Raw genomic sequence first — 25319 nt, 5'->3', positions numbered from 1 at the left:
AGAAAGGCCTCTGCTTTGCTCTCTGGGGGTTGTTTTAGTTTTTGGACTTTTTTTTTTTTTTTTACTTTTTTCTTTTCTTTCTTATCTTTTTTTTTTTTTTCCCCAGCCAGCTAGAGGCCTTGCTGCTCTGTGGGCGGTTTAATCAGGAAGCCTTTAACTCCTGCCTTAGAAACTGTGGTTACTCTCAAACTAAGAAATTTCTCTGTACTTTTACTTTCTATGTAAATTCAGGCCCACTTGGTACCCCAAAATGTTAAAATTATTTTTAGAAAACTGTGCTTGTTAATCGGTTTCTCTTTAACCAGACTATCACACAAATAATTGAGACTTTTTAAAATATAGAATTGTTTAATAATAACTGAGCAGCTTTTATTCTATTTTTAACCCTCTAAGATAATTTGGCTTCCTCCCAGCCTACATCCCAGAGATGCTGGCACTTTGTAGTTTCTGTGTTCCAGCTCCTTCCTGATGTCTCCTGGACCTCTCCAGTGGCTGGCAGGAAGTCCAGCTCCATTCTCTCCTCTGCTCAACGATTGGCTGTAAGCTAATGTATTTGCATACCAGGGAACAATTGGGGAGTAGTGTTTATACAAAACTGAGACAGGAGATTCTCAGAACAAGGCTTGCAACCAGACATAGGGGCGGAGGCAGTGAGGGGGTGGGGACACAGAAATCAGCATTTGAATTACATAGTAATCTTATGCTGTATATGAAAATAAAATTAAGAAAGAAACCAGAAATATTGTTTCAAAGTCAACAGACTCCACAAGCAGGCAGACAAAATCACTGAACAATGGCAAAGTGTTTCATCCTGCATTTAATACTAGTACATTTGGAAGTGGCTGAGGTAACTTCATTGTTAAAGTGCTTACTGCACGAGTGTAAAGACCAGAGTTAAGATCCCCAACAGCTGTGAAAAATAGCCAGACATGGAGTAATCTCAGCATCTGTGGTGCCTAAGTGTCATACTAAGGTTCCTGCTTAGATCAGTCTTTCTATGTATACGTACATACATATGTGTGTGTATACGTATATATGTGTGTATATGTGTATATGGAACACACACACACACACACATATAGAGAGAGAGAGAGACAGAGAACATGAAAAATTTCTAAAATCCAAAAACATCTGACAGTGTAAATCTTTCTTTCCTCAAGCATCTTGGTAAACATGTTCAATCTCTATTTATCAAGGTACCTGGTTTTGTTTTGTTTTGTTTTGTTTTTAGCACTATTTGTCTTAGGGTGAAGAGATGGCTCAGCAGTTAACAGCACTTGTCACTCTACCAGAGGACCCAGGCAGAATGCTGATAACTACAGTTCCAGGGAACCTAACACACTGCTGAGCCCTACGGGAACAAGAATGTATGGGGAACACACGCATGCATGTAGACAAAACACCCACATACATGCAATACAATTCTTAAAAAGAATCATTTGTCTTCTTCATCAACTCCAAACTTGCTGGAAGCGTGCATCGGCTTCCTCTGCTCAGAGGGCCTTCCATTTGTTTCCTCTCTTTTGATATCCTCCTGCTCCATTAGGCTCGGATGCATCTACTGTGGCTTAGACTATTTTCTTGTGTCTGTATTTGACAAGATGCTGTGAGCAAAGAGATCTCCGCGTTGGGATGCCTCCATTGCTCCCGGTCAGTGAAACCTCTCAGTGAAGTGTCTCCATCATCTTTTGTTCCTCCTGTGTTTTTACTCAGTTGATATTCAGTGTGTATAAAACTCATTCCAAGACAACCTAAGAGTTTTGGAATCTAGCATATAAGTAGCTTCCGTCTACCAATACATTCTGCCTCCTATAAAACTGTGTACTCTGTAGTCATTAAACATATCAAAATTTATAATTCAGGCCCTTTTTCTGATTACAAAATGAAAAACAAATGTGAAAATTTAGTGGATCTTGACCAATAGAATTTTAACTTGATATATGGTTTTTAAAAACTAACTAAATAAAAGTCATTAAGTATAAAAATGCTTATGAAATAGTATAAGAAGATTAAAAACTTCAACATAATAAATCATTGAAGAAAAATGAGTATTAGTGGATAGAAGACATCAATTTTATCCTTTAGGTTTAAAATACACATATAAACAGAATAAAGTTAACATCAGCATGGTTCTCCCCTGTAATGCATTATTGCTCATGTAAATACATAAGAAATTTGTAGAAAACATAAGAGAAGTTACATAGAGATAGCATAATTGCACTTATTAAGAGAAATAATTAAAAATACTGATAAAGTTTGCAGAGCATTGCTGAAAATGTCCAGTAACAGAGGAGTGGCAAAATCTAAATACATTGCCCCTGAGTGAGTTTCATATAGCCACTAAAATGATGTTTTAGAAAATAACTTTTGCTGGCCAGTGTTGGTGCACGCCTTTAATCCCAGCACTTGAGAGGCAGAGGCACGTGTATCTCTATGAGTTTGAGGCCAGCCTGGTTTACAGAACAAGTTCCAGAATAGCCAGATCTCTAGAGAAACTCTGCCTTGAAAGATCAAATAATTAATAATAATTAATAATAATAATAATAAAACTTATCCATGTAAAAAGATGTTTAAAATATATTCTTTACTAAATATAGGCATGACCAAATAATAATATGGATGGAACATAAAGAAAAAGAATGGCAAGAGTTTTGTGGACCAGATGATTGAAATTCTTTTTGCTTCTCCATATTTTTAAATTTATCATCAGCAAATAATGTAATAACCACATCATAAATATAAAAATGAAAAAATTTTCATAAACATATTTTTTTCAAAAACATAAAAAAGGAACAAGAGAATTTCTTCAGCCAGGCAGCAGGAATGAGGAGTTAATTTAACTGGGCTTTTATCATAGAAAATGAAAAATAGTTTGTGAAGCTGATGTCTGGCTAAAAAAGAAAGTAAAAACAACAACAGCAAGAACAAAAAACCAAGTATCAGAAAAATGTTTAATTATGTGAACCTTACTCTCCAGTACTTACAGACACATTTGCCTGGCAACAATCTGTTAATTACAAGTGCTACCTATGTAGTCTTGAAAAGGCTCTGACAACCCATATTTGAGCTGTCATTCCCCCCCAAATCACAGCATCTATGTCATGTTTTGTCTGCAATTTCAAACAGAGACCCAGACACCAGTTCTCAGAAGCATTATCTTGAGGCTCTGTTGGTTAGCTCTAACTGGATCTGTGTAAATTTGATTTGGTCTTTGGTAGATCAGTGAGTCAATACACATCACATACTGTACATGCAGAGCAGAAGACGCTGACCCCAACTCCACCTCATCACTAAAATGAAGAAACCACATCCCTCTTAGGAAAGTTGGTTGGTAATACCATACCCAAGGCCTTCCACGTACCACACCACAGCCTTACGAGTTAGCCCTTCACTTACTTTTCATTTTCATTTTCTAACTGGTAGCAGACACAGAAGTGGAAGCGTCGGTGTTAAAAATAGAAATAGAGCATTTGAAATATCACCTTTGTAGATCATTCCATCTAATTCCTTCACATGCATAGAGAAATCCCGATTCAGAGGCCAGCAGGTGAAGAATCCGTTTGCCTCACCAACCCCCCAGTTAAGGGAACAACACATTTGCTTTAGAAATGAACAGCCAACAGTTGAAGGGGATTTTCAAAGAGAGACTGGATATACAGACCTTGCATCTGGTAGCTGTATGGCGCCTGTCCCGGTTGAGGAGTACCAAAGCTTGTGCCATAGCTGAGAAATCCAGTCTGTCCAGGCGACTGAGACTGGGACAATCCACCTTCCGTCTTGATGCCTGCCCACAATGCACCTAAATCAGTGAGTGATAGCTCATCTGTCTGTTCACTTTCAGAACTCGGTAAACACAAACAAGCGCACACACCCCAAACCCCCCAGTCACAAATGCTCCCCAACTCTCCACAGGAATACAAGGTGTGAATGCTCACAGTTGGGTGCCACAAACCACAAGTACAATTAAAAAAAAAAGTCTAGATTTAAACATTAATCACATGATTCTCTCTGATTTTTTTTCTGCATTCAATGTTCTAGAACGTACAACTCTTGAGGGATCGATCGTTTCCATAACTTATTTTGTTATTTTATTAGAGCAGATCTTTGCGTCATAGTCAGAAATAATCATAATGAAAGGTGGACCCACACTGCCACAGTCACTACACTTCCTGTTCCCTGAGAACTGACTCCTCAGTCCTACCACAGTAAAATCTTCTTTCTCAAGTTCAACGCAAGTGCACAAGACAGCGTGAAGTCAAAGAAAGGAACACAGGGTACAAAGTGATGGCAACTTTCTTCCCAGTATCAAGAGCATTGGTTCTCAACCATCCTAATGCTGTGGCCCTTTAATCCAGTTCCCCATGAGAGTCATGTGGAGAACCGCTGATCTAGATCTTTCTGGAAAGGAAGCACTAAGAAAGCAGAATGTGAAAAAAACTGAACCTCTAAAACAGCAGAGTGATGTATTAACATGTGGAAGTGACCAGTAGCACCTTTCTTATCCTTACTTATTTTCACATACTCAAGGGTAACCCTTGTAAATGCAGGCTAAAGTACATTTGAATTTACATTATTATGTAAATGCAAGTTTATGTTTTATAGGATTACGGAAAAGTGATTTTTTTTTTTTTTTTTTTTTTTTTTTTTTTTTTTTTTTTTTTGTAGTTCTCAAAGCACCAAGACAGACTGGGACTTGGCAAGCACTGACGTAGGCTACTGCTCTTATTTATAATTAAAGGCAGTCAGGAAAATGAACAACTGTCCCTAATTCCCACAGAAGGAAGACAGAAACATTCCTGCCAAGAGAATTCACATTTTGTAGTAATCTTGGTTTTCACTGAAGATAAATTGTATCTGTAGGATCTAGGATACACAGTAGTTTTGCTGCTTATTTCCATTTTAGGGGAACTTCATCGGGAGGACAAAGTTAGGTAATTATCCCTAGGCAATGAAAGAATCTGACTTGGCTGGGAGAAGCAGCTTTCATTTTTGGGGTATTTCTCAATATTCCACAATGACCTTAACACTGAAAATTTAGTACAACCTCAGTATGAAAAAAAAACATGTGAATGTGATGTACTAGGTACAGGTAATTTTGAGTCAATGAATACCTCAAACATGTAAATGATCACTAGAAACACACCTGCCCTGGCAACATCCCAGACAGGTGGCTGGACAGTTCTAGAAACTCCCTTTATTTTCATGGTCTCACCAGTACGGACTTTCCCCTTCTTTCTCCATTTAAGGGTATCCTGATCTCCTTCTAGCCCTAACAGGACCACCTACAGCATGGGGGACTGCCGTGCTAAGAACATCTGGAGAAGAAAGAAGAGGTGGAAAACACCAAAAGCCAAATGTACATCCAGAAAACCTAGAGTAATGGGTCGAATCTAAGATGTAACAAATTATTTTTCTATTCTCACTAGGAAAATTTATTTTCAATTTTCATAGTTCTATGTAGAACTATGGGGTCATGGGCCCTTAGAGAAAGCATTTTAAGATCATGTAGATATTGAATATCTGCAATGGAAAATCCAAACCATGTGTTCTTCCTTGTACAATACACCAAAAAGGACAATGCCACCACAGTGTCAATGCAGTGGTCCAATAAAAACAGCCCTCCCCATCAGAAGCACTCGGGGCATCTCCTTGTAACCAAGGCTCAGACAGAACAAAAAGGAGGGGAGAGATCAGGACAATGCTGAGGACTGAAAAGTGTTCCTAGGAAACTTATGCCCGTGAAATGTTTAGAGTTAATGTCCTTTCCAGTGAGCTTTCTCCTCCTCCCGCCTCTCCATCCCTCAGCATCACAGCAACATCCCCATCCTCACTCTTGCACCTTCCACTCTCTGCCCTGACAGCAGGTCCTCTCACTTGTGGGTTAGAGCGGAGCCTCTAGCTCCCAGCACAGATGCTGCCAAGGAGCAGCTCCAGCCCCACCATGGCTGAATGGGGTAAGGAATGGCAAGCACCATGGCTCCACTGGCCGCACAGGTGCTTTGTATCCTGTCTATGAAAACATTCATGGGCGGGCATGTCAAGCAATTTCCTGCAAATTCAATTCTGAGCACATAAACTGAAGACAGCTTTGATCCACATTGCAGCATACAACTGAACAATGTGGTCTGAAGTTCTCCCTTCATCCCCAGAGTAGGTTAAAGGACTATTATGAGAAATTGATCCATTATCTACTACAGTGAAAAACTCTAAATAAAAATTATGGGGATGAAAGGCAGTTTTAGAAAGTCCATTTTAATGCTGCTTCTAGATCCTGCTTTTAACAAATGCTAGACAGCATTTAGTGCTGATGGTCTTGAAATAAAACTACAGGAACTGTAGTTCCATGCATTTTAAAAGAAACCAATAGACGATCAGATTACTGGACGTGAAGAAGACAGTGCACTGAATGGAAGAAAGTTGTTTAGCTTCTAACGAGTGGTGAAATCCTTTATCAGACCGGCACTACTTTCAGTATATTGCTGGAAATATATTTCAATATATTTGTAACCTCAGGTCTAGGGGATCCGATGCCTTATCATGGCCTCCTCAGGTGATGTACACCCGTGGTATACAGACATATGCAGGCAACACTCCCATATTCAGTATATTACATGACACAAAAATTGTACCAACAAAAGTCTAATAGAACAGCTGCCAAAATGAACAAATGGTATCACCTACAAAAGGACTTTTTCTTGATCATTCTGTGGAGATTTCCCTTAATAAGATATGTATTAATATACTTCTATTTGATTTCATTGGTTGAAAAACTGCAATAACACCTCAATTGAAGAAAATGAATTTTGAAATTTGAAGTCTTTTATAAACAGAACTGTGGGATTTGGCTGGCTTTATATTTAATTTACAGGTAAGGAGCCCATCACAATTGAGTTGAATTACACCAAGATAAAGATAATCTTTCCAGGTGGGAAGGAGCAAATGGCATGTGAGCTTTGAATGCTTCCTGATCCATGGCTTCAAAGTGCGGTCCAGGAGGCGATATATAGATCACTTTTCCTAAAAGGTGATAACGCTGAAATTTGATCAAGTAACCACCCCCAGGCTTGGGGCAAGCAAGAGTTTGTTGAATTCTGCATGTACTTCCTTAATCAAAGCTGGGCATCTGATAAACAGGAAATGGATCTTTACCCCAAAAGACTTCATTCATAGAAGTTTTATCACAAGTATGCACAAAAATACTTCGGATTCCAGAGTCAAGTGCTCAGATGCCAAATTCAGATATAAGCAGAGAGAAAAGGTAAGCAAGGGGCCAAAGACCAGGGCAACCTGTTCACCGCTTCTGACCTCAAGGTAAGAGGTCACTGTCCTTACAAAGGTCATGAGCAGGATTTGCCAAGAATTTAAAGCAAAGGGGTACCAATACTTTCTGAAGTGGACCAACAGCAACACCTTCAGAATCCTACTCAGACACACCACATAGGCCCACCAGAGTACACAAGAAAAATGGTCCAGTGACTCACCATAGGAGGAAATTCCATAGGGCTGTCCCGGCTGTGGGTACGTGGCGTAGGCCGTGGCTTGTTGCATTCCTGTGGTAAACTGTGTTTGCCCATATGCAGCCATAGTTTGTGAGGAAGGGGTAGGGAGAATATGTGGGTATGGTCTGCTATTTGTCAGGAATGACAGAAAATAGAAAGCCCATGCATTAGATGGAAACATGCAAGGTAAAAATGAACAACGACATCACAAATTCCAGTTAAAGAGTGTTTCTTACAGTCAAACTCTCCACTAACATCAGTAAAGCACTTCAAACTACTCCAGTACTGCCAGGTGGTACTTAAAATAAATTTGCATATATATAAAAATATGTATTTAATTAAGTCTCTACAAAATTTACTTTTACTTAAATTAAGATGTAACATGGGCACACATGTGACTTGGAGTAAGGTAAAGTCTACTCAGAAAAGTCATGTATTGATTAAGAGAAAATACATCTTACTTGGAAGGATAAATTTGTGGTGGAGAGAATGGGTGAGCTGGTCTTGGACTAAAGCTGCTGCTCCCGAGAGCTGGGGAAAAAGAAAACACAGTGATGATGCACAGGAACCTGAGGAGAATACTAAACATGCAAAAAAAAAAAAAAAAAACCCTCAAAAAACAAACAAACAAACAAAACAACTAGCATGTTATAACCTACGGCATTGCCACGGAAAATTGCAGGTATTTGTTTGGCCTTGGTGATCTGCGGACAAGGTGATTTCATAGGTCTTTCTAATAGGGTGTCAAAGAGGGCTGGAGAGATGGCTCATGAGAGAAGAGCACTGACTGCACTTCCTGAGGACCCTGGTTTGATCCCCAGCAGCCACCCACATGTTGCCTAACAACCATTTGCAACCTCAGGTCTAGGGGATCCGATGCCTTATCATGGCCTCCTCAGGCAATGTACACCCATGGTGTACAGACATATACGTAACAAAGATAAACTTTAACAAAATGAGACATATATGCACTAAGTGGTTCTGCTCTTAAATAGACTTTCAAAGATGTAGAAACAGCCGTAAATACTTGTCACAGTGCTTTCTTTGATGGTGAGGAGCGTTGTGTCCTCCAGGAAAGCCAGGCTGAACTGGAGGTAGGAAACTGAAAGGTTCTCAGCCTATTGTCTAGATGTGGCAAGAACATACAAACGCCAGCATGTATTAGCAAGAAACATGGTCTAATCTCTCCTGGGAGGGAAATGGGAGCAAGCCACATTTGCCTGTGTTGATTTAACAATGTTGTTTAGTAAAACTGCATTCCTACAACTATCTTTAATGTCTCAGGTTGCAATTCAAGCCTGTTTGTTCTTGGGCAGCTCTGTGTGTTCCTGTTCTATTAGCCGTATGTATTCAACTTGGAGTCTTGAGCAGTTTTTTCCCCCTCTTAAAGAAACAGTCAGAATTCAAGACAAAAGTAATTTCTTTTAATCAGATATTTTTTGACTCTGGGTTTTTCAGAAATTCACAAGGCTTCTACCCAATGTTCCTTGACTCTCGTTCAAATTTAAAAAGCAAAAAGCCATTTTTCGATTGTGTAAGTGTTTAAACAGTTGGCTTTTGTTATAAGTAGGACAATTTACCTACCTGTAACCATATACATTTATTTATGGATACACATTTTCTCCTTCAAACTTCCAGTCTCCCCATAACTAAAATGCATTGTATTTTGGCACAATTCCTATAGAATGTAACATGGTTGCTTTCTTCCTTCATTGATCGTCACTGTCTTCAGAGGCTCTGTCCCATAGTAGCTGTATTCCACCCTCCCTCGTATGTAAAGTCCCATGCACTCAGTCAGGTGTTTTCTCATGAATGCTTGTCACACTTCATTTCCCAACAGGTGCTTGGAAGAAGAGTGAGAGACTTTGATTAGAATCTCAGAAGAGATGAGCTCTTTCTGGATTCAAACAAATGAGACCTAATCCAGGGACAACAAACAGGTCTGGAGACATTCTAGCCTTGCACACTGCCAGATTTTGACCACCGGTGTCACCTTGAAAAGGAACTGAAAGAGATGGCAGTACAACCTGCAACACATCTCTCTAGCTTTGGGGTACCTACTGAATACTGACTTGCCCCAAGCCCCTTGCTGGATGCTTTGGGAGCAATCATGGAAAGACAAGCTCTGTCCTCCCCGTGGGGGAGATTTCTGAAGTGCTCCAGTTTCTAGAAGGGAGGGATTGTGACCATACACTTGGACTATGAGGGCTACCTGACACTTGTCCAAGCCTGTAGGGACAAGCTCTTCCACTCTCCTTCTCTAAGCATAAAAGGAGGCCAAGGGCAAAGTAGACAATGTCTGCTGGTTGCCAGATAGAGTTATATCTTTTGGACAATTTTTTATAAAGGGAATGTCATGTAGGGCATGGTGGCATGTGCCTTTAATCTCAGCACTGGGGAGGCAGAGGCAGGTAGATATTTGTGAGTTCAAGACCAGCCTGGTCTACAGTCAAAGCTACACAGAGAAACCCTGTCTAGAGAAACAAATAAAACACACACACAAAAAAAAAAAAAAAAAAAAAAACAAACAAACCCAAACAAACAAACAAAACAAAACAAAAACCAAAAAATAAAATAAAATAAAACAAAGTGAATGCCAAGATGCCACTGACGACAGATGTCACAGAGGTCCCCTTTATTCTCTTCTACGTCTAGGCCTGTTTTCAACTCCTGGGTCATGATTCTTGAAAAGATCATCATCTCAGTAAGTTGCACCCAGCAACATGTTTACAAACAAAAACAATGGGAGCTATTAGAATTGTCCATCACACAGGAAATCTGTGCAACTTGCACTCAAAGTACATACATTGTATTTGTGTATACACATAAAAGTAATGATGACTGGGGGTTACAGGGTGTGGAAACAGTATAGAAGCTGAATCAGAATTTAACTTCAGCTCAAATTCAAATCCCAAATCTCATGTGTAGTCTCAAGTTATTCACTCCCAGCCTCTACAGAGTGATGGCAATAAGACTTGCTTCTAGCGTGGCCCCAGTGGAGCCTTGTGAAGACTAAGTGAGATAACACATGAAGTGATTTCTGCAGTGTTTGTCTAAATAAATGGTTTTCTCTGATTTTCACCATCACTGTCCCTAATCTTGCCCTTCTGTCTGTATCTGCATGGTATTATGTGTATGTGTGAACATATGAACATGTATTTGTATGTTTGTGTGTATACAGGTACATGTGTGTGCAGGTGTGTGTGGTGGTAGAGGATAGAGGCTAACCTTGGGTATCCTTCCTCGGGCACTGACCACCTTACTTTGTGAGACAAGCTCTGGGGTGTGCTTGGAAGTTACTGATTAGGAGAGCGGGCCAGTGAGTCAACTTAACTCCATCTCTCCAAGACTAAGATTGTAAACACAGGCCATGATGACTGGAGTTTTCACATGGGTTGTAGGCTCAAACTCATCTTTATTCTCTCACAGAAATACTTTAGGAATGAGCTATCTCCTACACTCTCTTTTCTGCTTCCTCATTCTCCTCAGTGAGCATCATCGCCAGCTGTCCATGAAACGCTAGAACTTCTGACCCATGTTTTACACATGAGGTATTCAGGATAGATAGAAGTAGCATCTTTAAAGACAGAGGGACCGGATGGGGGGGAGGGCACAAGAATGCTGGCCTTTGAACCCATCTCCTATAGTCTCTTTCCATCAACACATACAATCTTCTCACATCCTACATGGAAACGTGAAACCTCAGTCACCATCTCAGGTCCTCCTTCCATCCACCCATCTCAAATCCTAAGACAGCCAGCTGGTCTAGCCATCACCTGCTCACCTCCCTCAGCCAGGACTCAAGCCCTGCCTCCAGTCCTCATCAAGTCACACTGAGATGGCTGCAGCAGCCACCTGCCTCATGTTCCACTTATGGAGAAGCACCATCACCCTCTACCCTCCCTCCCTACTGCCACCACAGAGACCTTGCTATAATGGAAGTTTTGGTTTCTTTGAAAATTCAGTTGTATTGTATAAATCTGTTTTTTGTTTTGATCTCAAGTGTGGGATTTTAGTTTGGGCTTTAGTTTGTCTACGCCTGATTAACCACCTCATGAGAGGGCATGTGATCTTTGTCAGCTGGGAACTCTCTCATGCAGTTGGAAAAAATACAAAGTATAAAAAATAAAATGACACTGGGGTCATAAGCAGAGGTGGGTTTTTTAAACTATGGGATGACTCTGATATTCCAGGCTACACAAAATGAGCCTGACCTGGATTTTTTTGTTATGTAAATTGGAGAAAACAGTATCCTCTATGAACTGGTAATGAATCATAAAGACTTGCTGCTGTTCCCTAATTGAGTGCACTCAACTGCCATGTATCATACCACAGGCAAGTCCTCTAATCCAACCCCCTGAGATCTGGTAGCCTGCAGCCAAGTGTCTACCATGTTATACCTCAAGTAACCTTCTCTTAATTGCCTAAACAATAAATCAGTAACCCAGGAATCTCAATTGAGTTTAATGTCCTGAGACCAAAACCTAGAGCAAATGGAGTTACTGAAGATTATGTTATCAGGGTAGATACGAGAGTCACCTTACCCATTTGTCACCTCCAAATGACAGGAATCCTAGAGCCCTGGAAACACACAGACGTCCACATCTCCTTATCAGCTAGCCCATTTGTGATTATTCTATTCTTTTTCTTCCTTCTACTATATAATTTAAAGAAGCTTCCACAATCTCACTGTGGGAAGAGGAGAATTCAGAGTTAACAACAACTTCAAGCCTAGGAGTCCACTAACTAGACTGCAAGAGGACTCCAACTCTCCTGCCCTTGGTCCACTCTTCCATGAGGCGGCCGAGTGATCCTTGGCGAGATACCCCCACCAGTCAGACCATGGTGCAGACATGACTTTTCACTCTCTTCTGTGCTTTACACTCACACACTTTTTAATCATCAGGGCTGCCGGCTCCCTTTTCAAAATCCTTCCACACACTCAAATCTGACAACTTCTCACTTCCACTGATTCCTTGCTCTGTTCCACTCCCCCAACATGGCAGTAAGAGAAGGCACCTCCTGTGGCTCCTCTGAAGGGAACTAACCTAGCGATGGATATGCAACCAACTTCTGAAACTCATCTTCATAGATATAGGGATTGCCTCTATTTCAAGGTCTTCTCCTGACCAATGACAATGCACGTCTGACAGGACAACAGGGATGTGGGACCCATGAGTGCCTCGATGGCCTTGACAAAATGTACAGGCTGGAAGACAGCCTAGATCAGCCCCACCTAGTCCATCCTTCCTTCCTCCTCTTCTCCACAATCGTGCCCTAATAAGGTCCTTAATCACTCCCCCGCCTGATTTTTTTGAGACTGCATGCTTGAAATTTAACATGGGCACAGGGAATCTACCTCATGTTCTCAAGCTTCTGGGACAAGACTTTTACTGCTGGCTATCTCTCCAGCCCCCACAAATGACCCCTTAAAGATGAAAGGTAGATCATGTAAAAACTAGAACTAGCAACAAGCCCATGCTCCCTAGCCAAAACTCATTTTTTCACCCACAGTGGGCTATGCTCAGGTAACCCATCCCTGCTAGAGCCTCCCTCGAAAGAAAGAACCTCAACCACTCTTCTCCTGCTCTCTGGTCACCTTTTAATTCTTCAAGACTCAGACCTTCAAAGTTACATCTTTTCATAACCAGTTAATAAGGAAACAATACTCATCACTCACGAGGCCTTCCTCTTCATAAAGCACCCTAGTTTCTATTTTTTGATACCACTATACAATTTAAGACTGATGTCATCAATGGATGCTTATCTAACAACTAGTAAGAGATTTTGACTGGGGTGGGGTGGGGCAGGTGGGAAACTGGCAGCTTAGTCAAAAGCCTTACAAACGCATTGTTTACAATCTATATGGCCCTTAAAAAGTCAAATAATGGAAACAAGTGTGCCAGGGATGGAAATATCTGGCAGATAAAAGTGTTTGGTGACAAGCCTGAAAAGTTGACTTTGACCCCTGGGACCTCCACGGTGGAAAGAGATGGTTCTTGATGGTTGTCCTCTGACCTCCTATATGTGTGCGTATACACGAGCACAATAAATTAATTAGTACTGGTAATGAGTAAATGAGCAAAACATCACAATTGTTTCAAAAGAGAATAAGCAATGATGCAATTTTTAAGCCTACCACCAGATACATAGGCATTGGAGCAATCTCCGCTAGTGTCTCCACACTGAGAGTAGGAAGGAAACAGAGGTGATGCTGGCACCACCAGAGTGGCCCTGTACCTTCTTCTCCTTGTTAACTGTTTTCTAAGAGAATGAAGAAGCTTCATCTTTACAGCACTCTGTTTCTTATTCCTTCACCCAACTCCCTGAGAACCCATTTCTTTCTTCCTTTTCCTCATTGTTGGAGGTTGGTCTGGTGCTGTGCATTTTGATGCTATAATTACTGGCTCCCATGATCTAGTTGCTGCCCTGAACCTTGCTTCCCTGATTGGCTAAATAAAAAGTCTACACCTGGGCAAGGCAGAAGGAAGGGATGGAACAAAGGTTCCCAAGCTTTGAGGAAAGAGAGGGTCTTGGGAAAGAGAGGCAGACAGGACAAGAGGAGGAAGAAGGGGGAGAATCACCATGGGATAGAAAGGAGCTATGTAGGCCCAGGGGAGGAACTCTGAAGTCCCACATCAAAGAACTGGCCCAAAGGAACAACCTTAGCAAGTATTTTGGGATTATGGATGGGAAGTAACCCAAATAGAAACTATTTTTCTACTCATTTATCTATTTATGTTTTTAATAATTTATTCAGATTATATTCCAATTGTTATCCCCTCACTTGTATCTTCCCATTGTCTCCCTCCCTCTTTCACCCTATTCCCCTGCCCTAGACCTCTGACAGAAGTGGACCTCCTCCTCCACCATATGATCACAGCTCATCAGGTCTCCTCTGGGTAGCCTGCTTCCTCTTCCTCTGAGTGCCGCCAGGCCTCCTCCTCACCAAGGGGAAGCAGTCAAATAGGAATTATTAGAAGCAGATGGCATGGGATGGAGGCTAGATGTAAGTGAAGATAGCTGAGGAGATAATATCTGTCATGCCGTAGGTGAAAATAGATTATTCTAAAATATGTTAAGTGTCTGTGTCTTTATTGATTGTAAAAGTGGGTTAAAGGATATCTCCATAATGATTATAAGTCTAATAATAAATATTTGTTACACCATACTTTTAAAACGAAACCTCATATAGAGACTCTTTGGAAAATAAGATCTTTTCTAGAAACAACAATGTAGTCCTCCATCTTCACCGAAGCTTTACTCTAGGGACTTGCTTTTCCTATGTATCTTTTCAAAGGAGCAGCTGCCAAGTCTCTTAGATTCAATGTATTACCAAGACCCCAGCCAAGGACTCTGTCAAAGCATTTGTTTTCTACTCTTCTGGAAAACCACTCATTCTCTTGGGCTCATGAAAGCTCTTTAACATCCCCATGATGACTACCTCTTAGACACTCTGTCGTATTGGGGAGAAGCTTTAGTATTTGGCAGTAGGTCCGATATAATTATCCTGGAACTTTTCTTTCTCTGTCTAGACCTCCACTCTGGCCGAAGACCATAGTTCAAGCTTTTTATTTCTCCATTTCACATCTCAAATCACAAGAACATTGGCCATTTCAGTCTTTCATTTGGCAACATGTTTCAAGCACTTCTAATGCACTCAATACTATCATGTCTACTGGCACTATAAAATATGGATAATACCAAGAAACTCTGTTCTCAAAGAGCTACACCATAAACAAGAAAACATATAATGAAAAGTAATTTCAAAAGTAGTGATGAAGGCCAGGCAGGGACTACAGAGAACTAACTGTACAACTCTACGATGGTATCTCACTGGCTTGGAGATTAGAAAAGATTCTATTCCTTCCAGAATGTCCATCCTCCTGTTTATATCTCTTCCAATGCCATGTGAGATGCAGGACTCCTAACACTTCTGTCTCTTGTCAAGTTATGGTTGGGTTATGTCTTCTCTGTTGAGGCAGTGGGAGAAATAAATAATTACTCTATACATTTTCCCTTTTAAATCCTCTCAATTCTCTTACCTCTACTTTCCTTCTCATCCTTTCTGCCAAGTTCTGGGTCCAAGCAAATGTCTTTCCACCTCAGTTGGAAGCCTTAAAGCAATGGCTCTCAGTGTTGTAAGCCTTTAATACAGTTCCTCATGTTGTGGTGACCCCCACCCATAAAATTACTTTATTGTTACTTCATAACAGTAATTTTGCTGCTGTTATAAATCATGATATAAATCTCTGACATAATAAATATATGATACGTGACCTCAAATGAGTTGAAACTCACAGGTTGTAAAGCACTGCTGTAAAAGGAAAACTCACTGGGTGGACGTATATTCAAGTTCGAGAGCTCTAGCTTTGTTTTGTAGATCGTTGACTGCCTTGTCTATCCTTTGTAGATCGTTGACTGCATTGTCTATCCTTTTATGTTTGTAAGCAGCCCTCCCATGCTTTCCTATACTGCGCAGCGTCTCCTCCAACTCTGTGAGCTCATAAGTACCACTAACCTTCGCTTTGAGACACTTCAGAGGAAAACACGCTGAATTCACTACTTTCTTATGCGTGTGTTACTTTACTGAGATGAATGCCTGACTCAGGTGTCACGAATACAAAGCTAACAAGGCATAGATCCCTTCCAGTTCTATTACCCACTTCTAGTTCATGTGTTTAACTTTTGCTTTAAAGACACTAACATTTGAATCTATAAGTGCTATACATATACCCAATAGAAAAAACTTTGGCAAGTAGACACTAACAGAAAAAAACCTAAAATTCAAAATTTATCCCACTATCCAGACCGAAGCATCATTTTTTGTTCCTATATACATAGAAGCATATTCACACAAAGAAATTGCCTTTCTTTAAAAATAAAATGGTGATTACGCTAAATATATAACGCTTTTATTTTTACTTTATTATTTTCTTTTATTTTGGGTTTTCAAAAATAAGATTTTTCCTGGTAGCCCTGGATGACCTGGAACTCACTTTGTATACCAGGCTGGCCTCAAACTCAGAGCTATGCCTGTCTCTGCCTCTGAGTATTGGAACTAAAGCTGTACATCACCACAGATTTCCAAGATCATACTCTTAAATAACCCATACTTTTACTTTATAAAACTAAGATTTTTCTCAGGTCATCATTCGGTTGTTGTTTGTTTTGTTTTTTTATTTGTTTGGGAGTGTGTATGCGTGTGTACCTATATGTTGTACATATATATATACATGTATGGGGCAATTATGTCTTCTGTCTTCAACCTTAATCAGTTCAACTAGCTTTACCACTTCACTTCCAAACTTCACATCTGCAAACTTTTTAAGCTCTAGTGCTTAATACATCTGGCACCTTCAGGTAACTCACACCTTCTATTCAACATGACCCAAGCTGAGAGGTCAGACATGTTCCACTTCTGTCTTGCTTGATAGGACTCAATGGTCATTGGTCATGGGTCACTTCAACTCTATTTCATAAATGTATCAAATCCCTCATTTCCCACTGCAATGCCAGAATTTTACCATAGTTCTTTCAGATTTCTTAATCAAATTAATGAAAAACTTTAAAAAGCTGGTCTCTCACTTGAATTGTGGTGTCCCCAAATACATGTCCCAGCACTCATGACTCCCCTTTGATGGCTCCCACTGCACAGAGGCTAAAACAAACTCCAGGCAGAACACCTCAGTTTCCTCGGACTGTGAAACCACCCCTCAGTAGCACATCCACAATGCTCACACAGTATCTGCTAAGAACGTCAGACCATTGTCAATTCCCACAGTTTCATACCCTCTGTGCTATGGTCCCCTCCCATGGGGTAGCCAATTAGTGTCACCCTCCATGGTTCCATGTGAGCTCTTTTTTCTTTTTCTTTTTTCTTTTTCTACTGTTTTCCTAAATCTGAGTGTAACTATCTAGTCTGGGATGTCTTTTCTCATAGTCTACCTTGGCCTGCTCTCTACTAGATCTTTGCCTGGATGCTCTTGCAATCTTGGGTCCACCCTCTGCTATTAGCAAAGCTACTAGGATAATTTTTTTCCTTTCTTTATCCCATTAAGGCCTGAACTGGGACCATTTTTGTAAATCTATGAATTTATAGTAGCACGAAGCACATTGCCAGGGATGAGTCAAATTCCATTACATATTTTGTTAAAGAAGAAACTGACATGTTTTTCTTGTTGCTCTCATCTAACATCATTAGTACCAAAATTGTGTGTGTGTGTGTGTGTGTGTGTGTGTGTGTGTGTGTGTGTACGTAATTTTATATCTGCATATAATTCCTTTCCACTGTGGTATGTTGATAATGTATGTTTTTAAGAACTAGGTCTCCACACTTGAGTGGAGAGTGGGATATGACTTTCTCACATACTCTGGTGCCTCACATTTGACCATGTCCCCTGGAGGGGGAGACCTGGTGGCACTCAGAGGAAGGACAGCAGGTTACCAAGAAGATACTTGATACCCTATGAGCATATACAGGGGGAGGCAATCCCCCTCGGGAACAGTCATAGGGGAGGGGACTAAGGGGAAAAAGGGAGGGAGGGAAGAATGGGAGGACACAAGGGATGGGATAACCGTTGAGATGTAACAAGAATAAATTAATAATAGAAAATTAAAAAAAAAAAAACTAGGTCATCCCACCTCCCCTTGGTGGGGAGCCCTGATGGCACTCAAAGAAAGAATAAGCAGGCTACTAGGATGAGACTTGATAACATACAACCATACAGTGGGGGAGGAGATCCCCCTCGGTTTTAGACCTAGGGGAGGGGAATAGGGTGAAAGCGGGAGAGAGGGAGGAACAGGAGGATATAAGTGATGGGATAAGAATTGAGTTGTAATCTGAATAAATTAATTAAATAAAAAATAATTTAAAAAGAAAGAAAAAGAAAATGAAAAGAATAAATAAATAAATAAAAGAACTAGGTCATCAATCATAAACCTAATGAAGACATGGCACTTCTAAAACACAGACCTTAAAAACAAAGCAGACACTACAACAAGGTATAGGACACAAGAACTGCCTCTGATAGGAATCATTTCTCAATAAAATAATCCACTCTGAGTGGCTTGGCAGGCATATGGCGAGGGTCTCACATAAGTCACTGCCACCATTAAGTTCTTCGGAGTGTTTTCATTGTGACAGGCGTGAAATGTATGTGCTGTTTACTAGAGGGTTTGCCAATGCGAGTGTGATGGAACCCTAAGAACCTGTCGTATTTACAGTCTCCACAGAGTCAACCTAGCACAGATCTTGTTCAGATGAGAGTCAGGTGTGAGGGTACTAAGTCTACTTAGGATGTTTTGAAGAGTCAGATTTTGCCCATGCAAATGTGCATGGTCAATAAAAAGTGATAACAAATAAAATGAGAAGCATCATTCACATATAAAGGTGACCTAGCTATAGAAGTCCGTTCATCTTCTTCTTTGGACCTCAGCGTTCCTTGCAATACTTCAGAAGGAATACCAACACTAGAACTGTCCATCTGTGATTGGGCGGAGAGCCAGCTTTTGCATCTGTATCTGTGAATACTCATACACTTGCAGAAATATAGAAACACATATACTAAACCGGGAAATGAAAGGCTTAATGCAAATGGGGAAAGCTCAGTTTTGTTCCTTACCTGAACCTGAGAAACTGTCTAAAGACCCGTCTGCTGCTGCTGAAGCGATTTCGCTGCTGCTCATTGGCTCTGTTTTAACTACAAAAGTAAGCACACATCGTACGCCGAGTTAGTGCTCATTTGTAAAGGTATAGGAGAGAAACTATAACACCCAAAATAATGATGATATCTTCCCATTTGAACGTAATCAGATTTTCTCACTAGACTCTCTTGAAAATTTCACGTATTAAATTTCTTCTCTATAAGAATGTCTATTTTTCTGTTACAAACTACCCTTTAGAGCAGTGGCTCCAACCTTTCTAATGCTGTGACCCTTTAACACAGTTTCTTCTGTGGTGGTTACTTCAATCATAAAATTATTTCATTGCTACTTCATAACTGTAATCTTGCTACTGTTATGAATCCTAATAAAAATATCTGATATGTAACCCCTGTCGGGGATCATGGCCCACAGGTTCAGAACCACTCCTCTAAGGGAAGACTTTCAAAATGGTTTAAATGTTTTTGCAGTACATACTTACTAATTTGCTTATTAGTTAAAATATCACTTACAATATATATATAATATACAATGTGAATTTACTTCTTGGTGTTTAGCCAAGCAACTAGAAGGAAAAATTTTAAAGGGTCTGAAGATGCAGGGAATAAGTGGCCATCCTTAACCCCAGCACAATATATGGTGATTTAAGAACAAGTACATGAATATGCATGTACTACACACACACACACACACACACACACACACACACACACACACACACACACAGACATACACACACACACACACATACACCACACACCCATAGATATCCAGTGTGGTACAGACACAACCTTAAGTTATCACACATCCATTTCATATGGCTAATTCATCAAAATAATATTTCTCAATTTTGGCTATAGAGGGTCCACAAAACCGACTCCCAACAGAAAACAGAATCATTGTACACCTCCAAACAGAGCCATACTGCTGCAGACGTCAGAGCATCTGCTCTTCCTTGTCTAGTTTTAGAATCCCTTTCTGGAGTACCGTCACTGGGATGTTCCTAACCTATGTGTGAAGTGGACTTGTTCTCTATTTCTAATATTGTACAGTCAACCTGAAATTCTATGTTCCCTGAGGTGAAGGTTGTGATCAGAGAGTGCTCATGGAGAGAGGCTTCTCTCTTGAAGTGAATCCATTTTGGAATAGAAGAAAATCATGGAGAAAATAGCTCTTCTGTATCAGCAGGTCACCAATCTCTCCAAACTCGAGGCACAGGACTCATGTAGCTAAACTCCTGGCCCTACGCACTCTACACACATATGATGGGTAGTTTTCATATGAGCATCCGAAGTTGATGGATCACACAGTCAGTCATTTCCAAAGAAAATTAATTACTTAGATGATTTCTAAACAAAGTCGGGAGGGGAAAAAAAACCACCGAGACTAATGGAAATCATTCTGCCTGATTGTTTTCATGTAGACCACACAACAGTGAGACTCAAATTCTGACTCAAGTTTTCACTTTTCTGCCAGTTGTTTTGGGTTAGAAGTCTTAGCTGATGCTAATGCGTTCCGACAGAAGCCTGCCGTTCCCTTCTCCCCCCATGCCACCAGCCACCTAATGTTCTTGCCCTCCATAACCAAGACACTGTCATGGCTGTAAGAGAGCCAACAGAAACCACAAAGGGGGGGGGGGGGTTCCTGTTCCAGATAGCCACATTCTAGTTCATTTTCCTTTAAAGGCCTGACACAAATGCCCTCCTCAAATTGTGCAGTTGTGAACGCTCTCGTCTACTTTCTGGACACATCACCAGTGAGAGGCTGAACTCTGTCCGATTCATACACCACAGGCTGAGCAAAAGGGTAGAATGAGGTAAAAACAGAGACTGAGTATGTACAATGCCTCGTATGTGTCATATTGTCCCACATGTTATCATCATTGTAGGAAACTCTGTGAACTCAGCAACTTCTTAGTCAGGTATGTCCTTGTTGTGTCTCTCACAGGCAAAAACTGAAACTAGAGGCCGAGAAGTGTCCACAACGGGACTTAATTCTGAGGCCCGTGACCAAAGCTTGATGAAACGGTAACACATAAGTAGCACTTCGCAAGAGTTGGAGCTGGAAGAAGGCAGCGGAGGCTCAGTGTCACATGCTCTGGCCAGTTCCCACCCTCAGGGCTTCCAGGCCAGTGAGTTTATTGGATAATCTCAAGGAGAATTTCCCTGCCCAGATGTCAAGGAAAGATGAAGAACTCTTCCACTGCCTGGCCTGTTGGTCCAAATTACCTCTAAGTCTGCCAAAGCTAACGTTAACGGTTCTATAGCTTGAAATATACAATTACTCTGAGAAAGTTTACCTACAACAAAACCCCTTCTATCTCCATTCCCCTGAAATCTACATCTCTGCATGATCAAGCCCAATCAAATGCAACTCTTACTCCCACCAGGAACTTCAATTGTTCTTGAAATCCATTAAAACTAGGCAAAAAAAGAAGGGAAGGGAAGACGATACTCTCTTTTAGGCCCCAAGATCATTGCCTTTTGCCGTTCTTCAAATACAGCCATCTGCACACTAAGCACTAAAGAGTCCCACTGAATACCGTTCCTAAAAAGGCTCTCTGTTAAAGGGGAGATGATGTCCACACAGTAGCTACCAGGATGTGCACGACTGTATCAGTCCTGTAATCGAATACGTTGATCAACGGAGGCCTAATGACTTACTGTGATGTTAGATACTCTCTGAGGGGCTGGGGAGATGGCTCAGTGGATAAGGGGTTTGCTGTGTAGGCATGAATACTTGAGTTCATAGTTCCACGATTCACATAAACTAGGCATGGCAGTGGCACACACCTGTAACCTCAGTGCTGGAGGGAGTTGGAGACAGGTCGGTCCCCCCAGGGCTCTCGAGCTAGACAGTCCGGCACACATAGGCACCTTCTGGTTTAATGAGAGTCCCTGCCTCAAAAAGTAATAGGGAAGTGATAAGAGAAGATACTCCAATTATTGATCTTTGGTCTACACGATCAAGCACATGGGTAAGTACACGCACATGTATTCTACATACTATATGCACGTGCATACTACATACTATACAACACACACACACACACACACACACACACACACACACACACACACACACACATTTGTGTAGGAAAATTTCCTCTCCAAAACCAAATCTAATTATTTCTGGCTTTGTTATGGTCACTTATATAACCACTGAAGAATTGAAGTGACAAGAGCAATATGTGGCCACCTGAATTGTACCCACTCCATCTTACCTGAATGGTCACACACAATGAGAGCCTGCAAATGAGATACCAGAACATCTCTCCAAAGCTTCTGCAAGTTTTAAGCCGTGTGCTGACCTCTTTCTGAAAGGTACTGAGAAATGTGAGAATAGCTCACCTATCAAAGCTCCCTGACCATGAGCTACGTGTTCTACCTGCAGGGCTACCTCCTCACACCATTAGCCTGTCACAGCTCCCTGACTACAGGGCAGTCTATGAGCTACTGTTCTACCTGCATGGATACCTCCCCACACCATTATTTGTTGTATGACCTCAGCTTAGTAGAAAGTAGCCATTTGTCCCATTATTGAGAATCCTGCATCTCTTTTTTCACCTGCTTCCAGTTCTGGCAGGCCACATGCCTCTGGGCAACTGTCTCATAGTTACCCTTTAAGACATTCAGAAATTCCATCATGTGACCACACACTGCAAACCTCAGCTACCCTGGACCGCTGCTACTCTTCAGATGTCCTACAATCTTCTATCCACTAATACTTTTGGGCATCAGTGTTAGGATCAGAACATCTAATCACCCGTTTCTGGATTTTCTACAGCTTAATTCTTTGGCCCTAGTCATCTTTTTCAAAATTTTTAAAAATTATCTATGCTACAGAAATGTAATCCAGAACCACAAAATGGTATTAGAAATATCTGGTACCAAGAAGGAGCTGAAAATATGTTCACAATCATCACTGATAGAACAAGCAAGCCGTATTCTAATTCTGCTCTGTGGAATACCCATCTCTTTTCTATCAGAAGGAAGAAACACTATGGAGTAACATCAAATATAGACTTAAAATTAGTTTGCTCCTAATGGCACTTCAGTCTAGCTTTACCCCCAAGAATGTATACTTAGAATAAGGCACTTCATTCTGGGTATTGCAGTTTTCTCCTCTGCTACTGGGTATTATCTACTCATATAAGAATTTTTTAAAAGATAAAGATTATAACCATTTCAACAGTGTGCTAGGTTTAGAGGATATGCTTCTGTAATTACCCATTCTATCCTTACAATGTCTCTTTAAGCATGAACCATGAAAATATTTTTCATTGCTTATGTAGCATGCTAGGGACATACTCTGCCACTGAACTACAGCCCTGGCTCCAAGGGCATTTTTTAAGCCATGGATAAGAGTGTTGAAAATCTATCAGAAGCCCCACATTAAAGTCAAGCTTACGCTTCCAAAAGAAATGAGAGGATCGAAAGGGGAAAATGAACCACTGAGGCCTTCCCTCAGGAAAGTCAAAATCAAATTAGGCAAGGTGTCTTGGTGTCTTGGGAATAACCCCAGGAGGCAGGACTAAACCATGATTACTTTAAGAAAACTAGTGCCTTGGCCATTACCATCAACAGCGTACGCTTTCTCTGAAGAAGTAGGCCAGCAGGAAGAATATGGTACATGGGCCAGCAGTGAGCAGCAATTTCAGAATACATGTGGAGACTCAACTACCAGACCACTGCAGCGTGGTGAGATTAACTGTGACCACGTTCATCAACTTCTGGATGTGCTTTAAGTGTTATGGCCATGGAAACACATCTGAGGGCAATCCGAAAAGTGCTCAACCCACGTGACAGCCAATGGACACGGAATGGCGGTAGGGCTGAGTGAACAACAGTCCCGCTGTCCCATGCCTAGCCAGGATCTAAGCTCATCTCACTGCACTTCTTTGGTTGGCCTAAACTCAGAAACTTCAGAAACCCAGCCTGTCCATTCTTGGCTTCTCTCGATGCATCCTTCCTCTCTTAGCTACACTGAATTGACTTTGGCGTGATCCAGCTACTCCGTGGCCTAAAACTGCATCACCTCCAAGAAACGAACCAGTCTCCTCGTTTCCTCACTGCAGCCACACTCACTCATAACACTCAACAGAACAGCAGTCTTTCCAAACGTCTATCTGTACCGCCCCCCCCTCCCCCGTGCCAACCCACTCCAAGTTCATCAGCCTCACGTGGCCAGTGGCCGGCCACATCTAGTCTCCACCCTGTGTGCTGTGTGGTGGTCTCATGTTCCCATGCAACTTCTCACTCTTCAGCCAGCTGCTCTGTCTAGTGAGCATGACAGCATGGGCTCAGTTAACAGGCAGATGGATTCAAGCCCTTGAGCAATCCCATCGTGGGACAGTCTCTTTTTTCCACTTCTTGTCAAGTGTTGGAAACACACTCATTGAATCTTTCCCACTTTCCTCAGTCCCCAAGCTGTACCTCATTCCCCACCCACATGTCCTCAGCAAGTGATTTTTATTTTTAATAATTTATTTTTATTTTATGTGCATTAGTGTTTTGCCTTCATGTATGTCTGTGTGAGGGTGTCAGATCCTGGAGTTACAGACAGTTGTGAGCTGCCATGTGGGTGCTGGGAATTGAATCTGGGTCCTTTGGGAAAGTAGTCAGTGCTCTTAACCACTGAGCCATCTCTTTAGCCCCGAGAAAATGATTTATAAAAAATATTGAAGCTGCATTAGATTTTTCCTCCTTCTGCAACATGTCCACTGATTCATTTCAGTTAAAGTTCCCTCATCTTCATCAGGGCTTACTTTTTATATCAGTATCCAGGCTTCCTTTGTAATGAAACCATTGCTTGGTTTCATAGGGTCTTCACTTCTCACAAAACATATTCCTTTCTACCCAGGGACGTAGACAGAACTCTGACCATTTTGTAAGCAGGGCTCGGAACTGAACACAGGGCCTAAGCTGCCATGTGCTCTATCATTACCTCTTCTCCTAACTGTTAAACGTCCACGAATTGTCTCTCAACCATGACTCTTTCAAGCTGTCTTCTTAAACCTTCACATTTCCTGGGCACTTGGCTTTTGAAGTCTCATCCTTGACTCCTTTTCTAATCCACTCCCTCATTCTGTTAGCATCTGTTGTTTGCTTAATTTTTTTCCCCAATTTCCCAGGCCAAACTTCCTTGGATTGAATA

At 41.2% G+C, this 25319-nt stretch overlaps 1 protein-coding gene across 4 annotated transcripts in view; it reads right to left on the bottom strand.

Moving 5' to 3' along the window:
* The window catches only part of Eya1 (EYA transcriptional coactivator and phosphatase 1), a 146346-nt gene that overhangs the window by 98419 nt on the left and 22608 nt on the right, over nucleotides 1-25319 (bottom strand). The window contains exons 4-7 of one of the 4 annotated variants that reach the window (XM_051158868.1): nucleotides 19124-19201; nucleotides 7961-8030; nucleotides 7482-7627; nucleotides 3662-3799 (exon numbers count right to left, since the gene is read on the bottom strand). In XM_051158868.1, the coding sequence (XP_051014825.1) occupies nucleotides 3662-3799; nucleotides 7482-7627; nucleotides 7961-8030; nucleotides 19124-19201 (432 nt within the window). Of the gene's footprint in view, nucleotides 1-3661; nucleotides 3800-7481; nucleotides 7930-7960; nucleotides 8031-19123; nucleotides 19202-25319 lie in introns of those variants that run through there. The other 3 variants (XM_051158841.1, XM_051158850.1, XM_051158859.1) reach the window with 3 other exon arrangements.

The sequence above is a fragment of the Acomys russatus genome, chromosome 2, assembly GCF_903995435.1.
Source record: "Acomys russatus chromosome 2, mAcoRus1.1, whole genome shotgun sequence".
In the NCBI taxonomy this organism is placed as follows: domain Eukaryota; kingdom Metazoa; phylum Chordata; class Mammalia; order Rodentia; family Muridae; genus Acomys; species Acomys russatus.
This window is presented reverse-complemented; position numbering and strand designations above follow the sequence as displayed.